Source organism: Lissotriton vulgaris, chromosome 1_1 (assembly GCF_964263255.1).
Source record: "Lissotriton vulgaris chromosome 1_1, aLisVul1.2, whole genome shotgun sequence".
In the NCBI taxonomy this organism is placed as follows: Eukaryota; Metazoa; Chordata; class Amphibia; order Caudata; family Salamandridae; genus Lissotriton; species Lissotriton vulgaris.
This window is the reverse complement of record NC_141685.1, coordinates 315,597,299-315,610,172: the sequence shown is the minus strand read 5'-3', so window position 1 is coordinate 315,610,172 and position 12,874 is coordinate 315,597,299. Positions and strand designations below refer to the sequence as shown.

At 47.5% G+C, this 12,874-nt stretch overlaps 1 protein-coding gene across 1 annotated transcript in view; it reads left to right on the top strand.

Annotated features, from left to right (window-relative positions):
* LOC147747111 (vitamin D3 hydroxylase-associated protein-like) overlaps positions 1 to 12,874 on the top strand; it is a 373,652-nt gene that overhangs the window by 71,039 nt on the left and 289,739 nt on the right. Inside the window, exon 3 of the mRNA XM_086952362.1 lies at positions 10,077 to 10,220. Coding sequence (XP_086808488.1) covers positions 10,077 to 10,220 — 144 coding nt within the window. The remainder of the gene's footprint in view (positions 1 to 10,076; positions 10,221 to 12,874) is intronic.

Below are 12,874 nucleotides of genomic sequence, written 5' to 3'. Positions count from 1 at the left end.
TCACCCCCTCCCAATACAATCCCCAAGGATGGGAAGACGGACGCAGTTCTGAACTTTTGGAAGGCGGGAGGGAGTCACCCTCCCGGCCGTATTTATTAAAATATGAAACAAAATTAAAACATTAAAATAACAGTTTCATATCATGTACAATTTTCATTTATTACATTTCGATGAAGACATGTTCATTGGCTAACCTTAACAAATCTCTAGTACAAAGGTTTTCCTAGCCGAGTCTACCATCCTGCAAATGCATACTTTCTAAATTAAAATTGTACATCCTAGCATTACGGGCCAACGGCAAGGTCGCAACCGGTGTCAGATCCCTACTACCAAAACTCTCGCCCTCACGGTGTGAGTGGCGGCCGCGCAGAGGACTGTACCCTCTGTGCCAACTCCAATTTCCCTTGTCTTGTTGGGGGCCCCCCATTTTAGCTCGACGCCACCTTAAAGGTCGTCCGAGGACCCGTGTGAGGTGTCTGTAAGAAGGCAGCGTGGACTCCCCCTCCCACTCCACACTGTCTATCACATCCGCCGTCGCGGATATCCGGGCCCCGGGAAATTCGTAGGAGGGGCATATAGCCGCCTCCTCCCCTGGAAGGGGCCTATGGCCGTCTTCCCCTAGGCGACCCATACTTAGTGGGTGCCGCCTCCCCGTGGGAGGGGCCAATGGCCGCCTCCCCCCGGGCGCTCCCATCCATAGTGGGTGGCGCCCCCCTCTAGGGACCTTAAAATTACTGCTCACCGATCATGACCTTACCGCCACAGGCCGGATATTTGACCGGCTATCCGGCCCCCCCACAAACTCCTCCTAAAGGTCATGCTTGCTTAAACCCCTTAGCCATGCTATGAAGTCTCCTATGAGTAAGACATTCCCCTCCCGGGACAAGTGGACCCCATCATCGAGATACATGTGATCCCCCTGAATACACCCATGCGGAATACTGTGCAATTGCGCTGAGCGAAACAACCTACCAATTTTGTTGTTGACCTTTTTCACTGTATGGTTCAGTGCTGACACCGATAGGCCCCCCCGCCACACCTTCCTGGGAATCATGTGGGACCATGCTATCGTGCACCCTGGAATCCTTCTCGCCAGCCAGCTAGCGATAGACAAAACTCGCTCGAGTAGTACTCGCCTTCCGAGTGTCACCATATCATTGCCCCCCAGGTGTACTATGATTACAGATGGCGGTGACCTCTGCCGCCCTAACAGTTCCTCAACAAAAGATTCAAACTGGTCAATACAGAGCCTGCCCCTTCCGTGGAAGGTCACTCTGTACCCGTATTCCCCAGCTGCGTGAGTCACGTCACCTGCTTTGAATACGTCCCCGGCCCGCCTCATGTATGAGTGGCCCACGACCCACACCACTCTCTCCTCAGCCGGTGATCTCTGACCGCTGGTCCCCTGGTGCCGGGTCGACTGCAAATTCCGCCCCGCATAACATGCTCGCGAAACTGTAAATCAAACAGAAGACAAGAAGCGTGAGTGCATGTAACTTGACTTCACAACATGTGCAAACGCACATACCTTTTAAAACAATTCGAGGACCATCGCCCCAGTTGTTTCACCTCTTCAACACTCTGACCCCTGGCTGTAGCCTCAGTAGCAGCCCCTATCCTGAAGGAGTGGGTCCCAAAATCGCACGGGTCCAAACCCGCCGCTGCGACTGCCATCGTTAGCACCCTCTGGAACTGAAACCTCGTCAGTGGAGTGGCATCAATTTGTCTCAGCAGGCTCCCCCCCCCATGTATCCGCCCTTAGCGCCAAATATTCCTCAACGCACTTTACTGGGCACATGGGGGACCCTCGCATGCGCTGGACAACAATACTGTCCCCCATAGCTCTCTGGTCAGTCTTGGACTTGGCTATTGTGACTACCATTGAATCACCCCTAATCAGAATGTGATCCCGACACAGACCTCCCTCCGCATCTTTCTTATTCTGTGCGACCAGTTCGCTCACCCGCATAGCCCCATGGAACGCTAATGCGAAAGCGGCCCGGAACAGAACTGCTTCGAAATGGGAGGAACATGTTGTGGGAAGTATCAACATAAGCAGGGACAACCTTTCTAACCCGATCGGGTGCCTCTCGTCAACTGTACGACCTTCCAGGCGTTGCCAACCACGAAGGGCTTTCTTTACCAAAAAGGACGAAGTCGGGTCCTTGATACCATGCGCCTGCGCCATGAATGCAATGGCGGCCCGGTGCCTATTTGCCGTCGCTACTGATCGGCCTTCCCTGTGTAATGCTACCAAAAACTTTAGGAAGCAGTCCTCCTGACCCCATTTGTCCTCCCCTGCCGGACCCAAAAATGCACAATAGGAACGAAACGCTCCTTCGTATGCCTTCCTTGTCCTGGGGGCTAAGCTTGCTGCCACGAGGTCTTGTAATCCGGGGCACCGAGTAGCCAGAGTGCTTCGGGAAATGGTGCCGGCGCTAGGTCCGCAGAAGGTAGATAACCCCTGAAAGCCTGCATGTGGGAACGAGAGAGTGCATCAGCAGCCTGATTCAGTACACCCGGCACATGTTTCGCCCTGAATTGCACGTTCAGTCTCATGCAAAGTAGTACAATTTCCTTCAATAATCTCAATATCCACCTGCAGCGTGCTGCCTGATTATTTATACATTCAACAACAGTCATATTGTCGGACCAAAACACCACAGAGCGATCTCTGAACTCATCCGGCCATGCCGTCAGGGCCACCAAAATGGGGAATAACTCAAGGAACCCAATGTTACCTGTGAGACCGTTGGTGTGCCACCACGTCGGCCATGTTTGCGCCGACCATCGATTACCAAAGATGGCGCCAAATCCTACGCTCCCCGCCGAGTCGGTCCACAAACCCAGCTCGTCCGAAGACGCTGGCGGCTTGTTCCACACCACTCGACCGTTGAAATCCGCCAGAAATGCCAACCATATGCGCATGTCCTGGCGAACCTCTGCAGACAGTCTCGTGCGGTGGTGTTCTTCCTTGAGACCAACCATCGCTTGCGCGATAGAGCGGGAAAAGGGGCGGGCCATTGGTATCACCCATAGGGCGAAATTGAGCTGACCCACTGCTTGTTGTAACTGATGGAGGGTAACTTTCTCCTTTCTAAGGCACAGTTCCAGGGAAGCCCTGAATTTCGCTACTTTCCCTACTGGCAAACGGAAACATCCCTCCGCAGAGTCGAGCTCAATTCCCAGAAACTCGAGTGAAGTAGATGGTCCAACCGTCTTACCTGGTGCCAATGGCACTCTGAATCCCTTCATGAGGGTGCAAAATTCCTGTAGAGCCTGCGCACATTTTGTGTCGCCGGCTGCCCCCAAGAACAGAAAATCATCCAAGTAATGCATAACATGGCTATGGCCAGTGGCTTTGGTGAATGCCCATTCCAAAAAACAGCTGAATTTCTCAAAATAAGCACAAGATATGGAGCAACCCATTGGCATACATTTATCCATGTAGTACCGTCCCTGGAACACAAAGCCTAACAGACGCTGATCCCGTGGGTGTACCGAGAGCAACCGGAATGCTGACTCGATATCTGACTTTGCCATCAGCGCTCCGGGCCCCAGGCGATTCAACATGGTGACGGCATCATCGAAGGATGCGTACCGCACCGTACAAACTCCCGGGTCAATCGCATTGTTCACCGAGAGGCCCTTCGGAGCTGACAGGTTATGGATCAGCCTAAACTCCCCCGGGTCTTTTTTGGGGACCACTCCTAAGGGGGAACAGATGAAATTTGTTACTGGCGGGTGCCGATATGGGCCCTCAACCCGGCCCAGGGTAACCTCTTTTGCAATCTTCCTCCCTACCACCGCTGAATAATGCTGAACCGATAGTTGGTTTCTACAAAGTGATTCCCCACGAAAATCCCCCGCCGGGATGCGGAAACCATATAAGAATCCATCCCTCAACACCCCAGCGGAGGCATGATCAGGGTATACGTTTAGCCAGGGGATCATTGCCATGATATCAACGGGGGTAGGTAACGGTACACAGTGGTCCACCTCAGTCTTGTTTGGACCCTCCTCTACCCGACCCACTATTCTTGGATCTGCATGAACTCTCGGGGTGCGAGGAATTCCCGCAACCTGCACACGCATGTCTGAACTTACATGTCCCTTGTGGCCTGCTGCAATTGCCCCTGTTAAAGCTCCAGCAGACCCCTTTCTTCCCCCCATTCCCACCAGTCTTTGCTTGGTGATCGCCACCGGCGCCCGCTCGAAAGGGCACCGTGGGCTGTTGGCGGGAAAACCCTGACCCATCCCCGCCTGGCGAGGACGTCTTCGTCGTGCCCGGTAGGAGCTGCTTCTGCCAAGAAATCGAGTCGAGACAATCCCACGTCAGAGATGAATCGTACTCTTTGGCCTTACGGAATTTCATATCGTAACCCATCCATGCATTCCCCTCATACGTTTCATAGAAATCCATTATTCGTGCCTGATAGCAAGACAATTCAGGCAAAACCTCGGGCTTACGTTCCCCAATAATTGCAGTAAACATCGCAAACGCCTTGGCCCAATTCGTGATTGTCTCATCCACCCTGAATCCCGCCATCTTGGCTCGCCAGACACTCGGGTGCCCCAAATCTTTCTGTGTCTTAGCATATTCCATCTCGCGATGGTCAGTCAGCAGAGAAAACATATTCACATACTTATCAGCCCATATCAATTCTTTTGTGGCCAACGGGATATGTTGAACCACTCGCTCCCGTCTTGAGGGCAAAGAGCCCTCCCCCGCAATTGGCAAAGCCTGCTTACCCGGCTCGATTGTACCTCCCGCTGTTTTCTCGACGCCAGCTGCAGGTCCTTCCGGGGTCACCTGTGGGGGAACAAGAGGGAGATTCGCCTTTGCGGCATCTCGTGACTGCCGTAACTGCTGCATTAGTAACCTGGCCTCTTCGGCCGTGTCTCCAGGTGCCGTAGCACCCCCTGTTTTTCTGCCGAGCCATGCAGCCAACTGGGCGGTCAATTCAGGAGGCATGTCCTCCTCGTTGGCGGGCGTAACAACAACCGGAATCGGCTGACCCGCGTCGGGGATCGGTACCGGGGCCTCGACCGGAACGGTAGGGCTCACCGGGGATACCTCGGGGATCGGGATCACCCCCCCTGCCGCCCTATTCCTGAACCGTTTCCCCCTACCCTCGGGGACAACACCCGGCAATGCCGGGCCTATTACCTTCTTCGGTCTACCCGGATTGTTCATCGCAGCCATCTGCTTCTTCATGTTCGCCATATCTTTTACCAGCATGCGAAGCATCTGGTCAGTACAGGACTTCTTTCCTGCCTTCTTGCCAGGCATAGTTATCGAATATTCGATCCAAGTTGAGCAACACGATCCTGGATCCTTCGCTGTAGAGTCTCTGAAAGAGAAACACAAGAATTACAAGTTCTCAAAATTGCTCCTTGTTCCGTCGAGGGCTCACGTGCAACGAGTGGGTGCAGCTTCCAAGCACAGGAACAAGAGGATGCTTCTTCGGATTCCTGCTCTCTTTATTCCTCTTCGGGAGGGCGTGAACCCTCCGCTGATACGCCTACTGGGCGTGGCCATCGGTGTAGGTGTCTAGGACAACCCCTCTTGGGCGGGAAAAAGGCGCGCCCCGGCTACGCCGCTTCGGGCATACCAGCCGTGACACGCCCCCGCCCAAAATGGTTTCCCGGGAGGATCCGGGCCCCCAACCATACGTTCGGGGGGACCGAGTGGTCGCCCCTTTCCAATTACACTGCAGCAGCAGCCGGGCGGAGAGACACGACGGAGGAGGAGGGGGGCTGAATCCCTTGGGCCTGGGAAAAAGTATGACTGTGAAGGCACGACCCCCTTTGCATCGCTCCATGGCTCCCCTGGGGGTCACGCCCCACAGTTTCAAGACCCCTGTTGTAAGGTCATTTGACCCAGAGGGTTATGATATCATCAGGGACAGGTGACCATGGAAGATCATGTGACAGAGTTGTGATGTCACCAGTAAAACATGACCCCTGAAGACCATGTACCAGGATATGATGAGGCAGAGTTCTTGCACTTTTGAAGGCAATGACTACATATAAGGCACTCTTTACACAACACCAAACCCCAAAGCTCATAGAGGAAAGAGATATCACTATTTTTATGAAGAGACACAACTTCACCACCTGAAAGACACCTGCTTCAAAAGTGAACAGTACTGTAGATGCGTTGATGACTCACAAGGTGTCAGAACCACGTCTACACACACAGAATGGGCTGCAGGGTAAAGATCTTTACTAACATTTATTTATACAGTAAATCTGTATATATTTAAATTTAATTTTTGTTTGCATGCAGATCCAGATCATACTTAGCCATCCTCAAACACTATTCACATCTAGACACCTTTCCATGGCATCCAACATTTCATCATAGCCCAAAACTGTACCAAATAGTTCAGCGTCTAATATGTAGCATATCCAGAACACTCTACTTCTTTTGACCATATCTACGCTAGGCTTATACGTATTTTTCCAACCCCACCTGCTGCCTTCCTAGCTTTATCTAGCACAAGAACCCCTGGCACAGCCTTGATGTTACCTGAAGCAAATCTCAGTCACACAGCAGCAATGATAACTGTAATGTATCCCAAATAAAAGAGTTCACAACACTCTTCTCAGCCACAACTACCTAACATACATGATAATCGGGTGGTTCTAATGTTTCTTCCCCCTAGAAAATAACTCATCAATTGACAAAGACAACAAGTCACATAATGAAGTATGTTGAGAGGGAAGATCAACATTCTTCTCCATTTTGGAATAGTATTTTTTACTCAGCTCAAAGGGAATTCTGTTGTGAGTTTCTTCTGTCATATTATTTTACTAGCAGTCATTTAGTGCTTTCCCATAATTTGGATGTTTTTAAGGCATTCATGGGCTTTGTACACTTTCTACTTGGTTCTGTAATGTCTCATTGATCACAATCATGGTGTGTTGATGTCAAAGTGTTTGGTCTATGAAGGTAGGTCTGCCAATATATCATCTAGTAAAGAGGTGTGCAGAAAAATGTAAAGTGTTTAATTTGATGATGAACTTTGTAGTATTGTATGTATAGGGTATGGATGAAGTTCTTGTTTATTGTGCTCCACAAGAGGGCACTGGAATCCATATCCCTGCCTAAGTTGATTGATCTTTTGAGTTGCATTGCTTGTCTATTACACATCTTTAATGCAATGCTGTGCACATTCTGGCATAGTATGATTACACTAATGTCTTCTGAATGGTTCACAAAATAATGTTGTGTGAGGAAAGACAGTGTTCTTGAAGCAAGCAATGCTTTACCATCTTTTTGGGTTTTGTGCCCTTTTGGGCACAAGAGTGTCCCTGGAGGTCTGTCTAACGTGTTCTGTTGGTATGGAAAATTATTATTAAATCCCAATCGGGCAGAACTATGAGCACTCTTTGATGGTAAGTGATAAGTGCTCTTTGGAAACCTATGATAAGCAACTGTACCCAAATTGAGCAGCTTCATTTTCACATGATATCTACTTTATTTTGGGAGTATTCTCATAGCCATTTAACACCTTGGCTGCGGAGCATATTCCCCTTCTGTGCTGAAAATGCTTGAATTCCATTTTTCATGACAAGGTCATCTCGACATGAGCACACGAGCACCGTGCCTCATGATGAGCTGAGCTCGTCATGAGCATGGAAAGGGTTAAAAGTCATAACTGTGCTGTGTTGAGTATGTGTGATATATATATACATATCTAAGAAACTCCAGTAGGTGTTGAGCTGGATGAACCAAACAAAGCAGTAAATGGAAGCCTTACCTTCCTAGATACACGGGCCACATAACACTCATGTATTTAACATAATCTAATGCATTACTAGGATGGTCTAGTACCAGCCCTTGCACCGTAAAAAAAGGTGTAACAAGATGAAGGTTTGATGTGTTGTCCCATGATGATCTTTCCATGGCTATGACAAGACTCCACATAGCAATATTTCTGGTGCTAACAATGAAGCTTAGATTTTGAAGATGCAATCACAGCCTGTAGTCAAGCTGGACTAGGACCAATAAGTTATTCCTACATGAGGAAATAGGGCCCCAGAGATAACTCGATGGCCTAAAGTATTTACTCTGTTAAAGGGGGTTAAAAGAAATCCTTAAGAGAGGACAGAGCAGAGAAATAGTGTGGAAGGTAGAGGTGTGGCAGGAAAAAAATCAAAACATACAAAAGCAAAGAATATTACAGAAGCACAACAAAAAGGAATGAGAGAACTCAGATACACTGAGAGTGCAACAGTACAGCAAGTGCAACAGTAACAGGCTGACAAATGTCATAAGAGTGCATCACTTTAAGGGATCTAAATGAAGCACTGAAACTTCACTCCGTGAATTACCTGAGGAAGCAAATAGTAACCTGATGACAATGAGGATAACAGTAGATCAGCTTCAAAGTGAGGCAAACATGTGCGCCATGAGTCTGACAGAAGGACAGTCACAAAATAAGGTCCTCCACCCAGAAGCAGTGTGTGATATGGAGCCGAGAGAAGAGTACAACCGGGATATTAATTATACTGTAGATGAAACACATAGGGCGATGTAAACACAGCAACCGAACAGTCCTCCTATCATGTCCACACAGATGCAAAACAACAGTTGCCATCATAGGAGTGCATGCAACAGCAAAGTACTCAAGATATAAGACCACCCAGATGCAACATGAGTTAAACTGTTGAACAACTACAATGACAACGCAGATTGAAGTTCAGAAGAAGAATAGTGAGGATAAACAACATGAATATAAGACAAGAGCACAGAAGCAACAGGGAGAGCGCAACAGCAGAACATTTACAATATCCACCCAGATGCAACAGGGGCAAACCAGTTGAGCAATCAAAAAACAAGGACCAACTGAGTGCTACTAAGGTACAGTAGTAAACAGTAACAAAATCAGGTCAACTGAGATATGAAAAGAACTCAGTAAGATTAAAGAAAAGAACAATTAAAAGTCAAGGTCTGGTAAAATATAAGGAACACAGGAGCAGGGTAATCAAAAGATCAGATTCATCCAGGTGCAACATGAGCTAGGTAGAAGTAAAGTTTAGTAATAGAAACACACGTTTCATCCAGATTGAACATGATTGTTAAAATATATTGTACAAATAGCCCACAGTGGTAGTCCTACTCTGTAAGAGCATAATCTTAATAGGGCAGAAGATAGCGAGATAGGACTGCACGAGAGTTGATGTTAGGGAAACAGCAGGTGAATGAAGACAGCTCATAGTATGGATCAACAAACACATTTAGGTGTAAAGTATCATTATTCATCTGTGAGGTAAAAAATTCAATGTCTTGTTATAATACAAACTATGAGGCATATTATCAGCAAACATATCACCGCTTTTCCAGCACATAGCACCGGAAAGTGCCAATTTCAGTAAATCACTATTTACAAGGACTCACTAAAGCGAGTTTCCTTTGGTTAGCTGCTTTTTTTCCCCCACTTCGCATGTCAGTGATGAACATCGCTAATGTCATGGAAAGTGGGCGTTCCTGCCCAAAACTCCATGTAAATACTCGCGTCCACGGTTTTGTGATATTTACTACCCTGCAGCAGATCCGCGAAGCGATATAAAAAACCACGCTAAACGCGGTTATCGCTGTAATTTAATGTCTCCTTTCAAATCGACTTAGCTATACTGATAATGGGAGGTGGATTGCCTGGTTAGGTCCACACTCCCTATCAACAAGCATTTCAGTGCACTGTGAAATCTTTGCCGGATTACACATGCTAATGCCGATTCTCCCCGTGTATCGCTGGAAATTACATTGCGTGTGTGCTAATAGTTGCTAATACGCTGCTAACACAGCGATATCAACCAGCAATACACAGCAATATTGAAAAACGCGCTAAGCTAGTTTAACGATAATTATCGCTACTTGTTGTTGATATGCCTCTATGAGTCGTGCAAATGGGTCGTTGGTGCAAGCCAGGTCAGCTCTGCAGAATAACCATTTGTGGCTTTTGCTTCTTTGCTGGGACTAGCGGCTGAACAAAGGGCCTGCATTTGTAAGCAATGTTGCTCACCAGTACACAATAAAGACTTTTAATACATGCATTTTATTTAAGGCTTTGGAGGTGCACAGGCAGTTGAACTGCCTGACGGGATACCTTCCTGAGTGTGAGGATCAAGTTCAGGAGATGAAGAAACAGAAGGAGAAAGGCCTGCTGTATGGAGTACCAGTCAGCATCAAGGAGCACTATGGCTACAAGGTGAGACCCTTTACTAGGAATCCAACATTGATGTAAAGACCTGTACTGTTTCCGCCATGTAGCAGGAATTATGAAAACACATTTATTTAGACAACAAAAGTTTCATTTGGAATTCTGTGCACTGAACAAGAGTAACTTTAGCAAACCAGGTCACTGTCTCCCCACTGATGACTGTGGACAACATTTCCTCCATCTTGTCCAGCTCCTAATGTGGCGCTGGAACCCCCACCTCCAGTCTGCATTTCTGCCTTCCGGTAGTCGAGTTTCTGCTTGTTTTTGCGCTTCACATTATTCCAGCGCCTCTTGACCTCTTCCGTTGTCCTCTTCAGCACTCCGACTGCATTCACCTTGTCAACGATGGACAGTCATATTCGATTTTTTGTTGCCAATGACACAGTGGAGATGACCACCAGTAGTTGATGGTGTTCTACCACCTCCGTTATCAGGATCCTGTTTTCCTGCGGACTGAGCCGCTTCTTCCTACTTTTCTTGTCCTGGCCCTTCCCTGGCCCCGAGGTCTCAGGCTGGTCCTCCGGCGGGCTTGTGAGGTTCTGGTTGTCCTCTGTACTCTCTCCAGCTACCACCATTGTGCTGTACTTTTTTTGGCTTTTGTTTGTATGTTTTTTTTCTACTTTTATAGTGGTTTTTCCCACATGCCGCGTGGGAATTGCAGGCCTGTCACTGGTTTTCGCTGATTTTTGTATCCTGATTGGCCTCATCGCTACTATTTTTGCATTTGTGTTTTGCGTTTTTTCAGTGCCACATTAATTTTTACACAGTCATTTGATGCTTTGGCATGAGACTATCGCATGGTACCGCCGTGTTGAGCATACAACATTAACACTGTGTTATTTTATTATATAGTCTGCAATGTGAAGAGTTGCATTAAGCTAATTTTGCCGTAATTATCACAAGTTCTTGAGAATATGCCCCTGAGTGTCAGTTTCAGTACACAGAGCAAGCAGCCGTTTTATGAAATTGGGAATATTTATATTCTGTGTAATTTAATTCATGAAGTACAGATCACAGAGTAAAGGTGACAATAATTACACATGTGAAACCTCTAATCAGTCTCCATAGCAATGTTGTGAGGCGCAAGGGAACTTTACTATATGTCAAGTTTTAATGAAGTGTAATTAAAGATTAATTTAGTTCAACCTGTCTCTTTACATTCACAACAAACTTTGGTGGGACCGAGGAATCTTCAGAGACAGCCACAACAAGTAGGTGGCTTGAATGTTGGTACCTCTCACAGTGACAGGCACACCTTAATTTTCATAGGGGATTACCAATCCTATGTTTCCTGGCTGCTTGCACTCTTCAATTTCATGTGCTGCTTGCAAGCTTCATTTTTCTTGGCACTACTCACCTGTGAGTAAGCACTTTAGTAATAAGTATCACAATATGCAATACTTACTTGGTTAAAATCTGTTGGTGTATTGGTCTACATTTCCTAGTTGTGTTTCGTATTAAACTACAATGCAGCCTGTTAGCCCACCACCACCTGTCCATGACACACTAGGTGACCCACCCATACCTTTGAGCTAGTGGTCTAATGAAAATGAAACATTTTTGGGCGCCATTGTTGCGTCCAGATTTAGAGCAAAATGGAAACAATTTCTTCTGCTTCATTCTCTCGAGTTTGAAGGGAGGTTTGAATTTAAACAATGCCTGCTTTTGGGCGGTGCAAGCGGTTCCACCACACTGTGTGCCAAGGTCAGGGGGACGTCATTTGTGCTCCGAAATTGGCACCAGCCACATTTCCGAAAAGGCTGCACTGTTGAACATGCTGTCCTTCTTTCTCTACCATTATGTTAATCATCATAGAATTAGAAGAGATAACAGGGTTAAACAGATCACGAGGCCGCAAGGCACGCTTATAGCCTCCCATGCGCAGTGTTGCCACAACCTGGGAATGCAAACTAGGTTGTTTGGGTCCAAGGGCCGTCAATCTGGTAGCCAATGACAGCGCTACCAATGAAAAACCTGCAAACATTGTCCCACTCCCGAGCGCACCCTGTGGCAGTGAAAGTTGCGCTAAGTTGGGTGCTGCGATTCCTGCAGTCTTCTTCTGTTGCATGTGAGATCTGTGTGCCCAGCAGGTTTTGTAAGGTATGATTAGTGGTCGAAGTGTCTACTTCTCCACTGTCGCTGTCAGCTGCCCCCCTCTTTCTTTCTCCTACTTGTTTTCCCTCTCTTTTTGTTTCTCTCTCACTGCTCCTCACTTGCTGAAAACTGTGACTTCCATAAACATCTCTTACTCCTGTTACCTCTACTTTCCTTCATTTGTTCCCCTGTGAAATGGATCCACTTTTGCTTAGTGTTTTGCTGACTGTTTACTCTTGCGATATTGTGTGAAACACCCTTCCACCGTGCGTTCTAGGCACCTTGCACATAAATATTAAAAGTTTGCAAGGACTTTCCCCAACCTGCTCGCAGCGATATCACTGCATTGGCAGAGTCCTGGCCCGGGCATTGGAGAATTTAAGTTTTTTAACTTTGTGCTAATGGTGAGGCTCCCCCGTTGTATCCTGGTACACTTGTTCTGCTTTTCCTATTACTCGACAGGCACAGGTTTGATTCATATTCTCGCGATCCACTGTCATTTGTCACCTGCTTCGTATCCAAGAGGTGTGATCTATGCAGTTAGGATG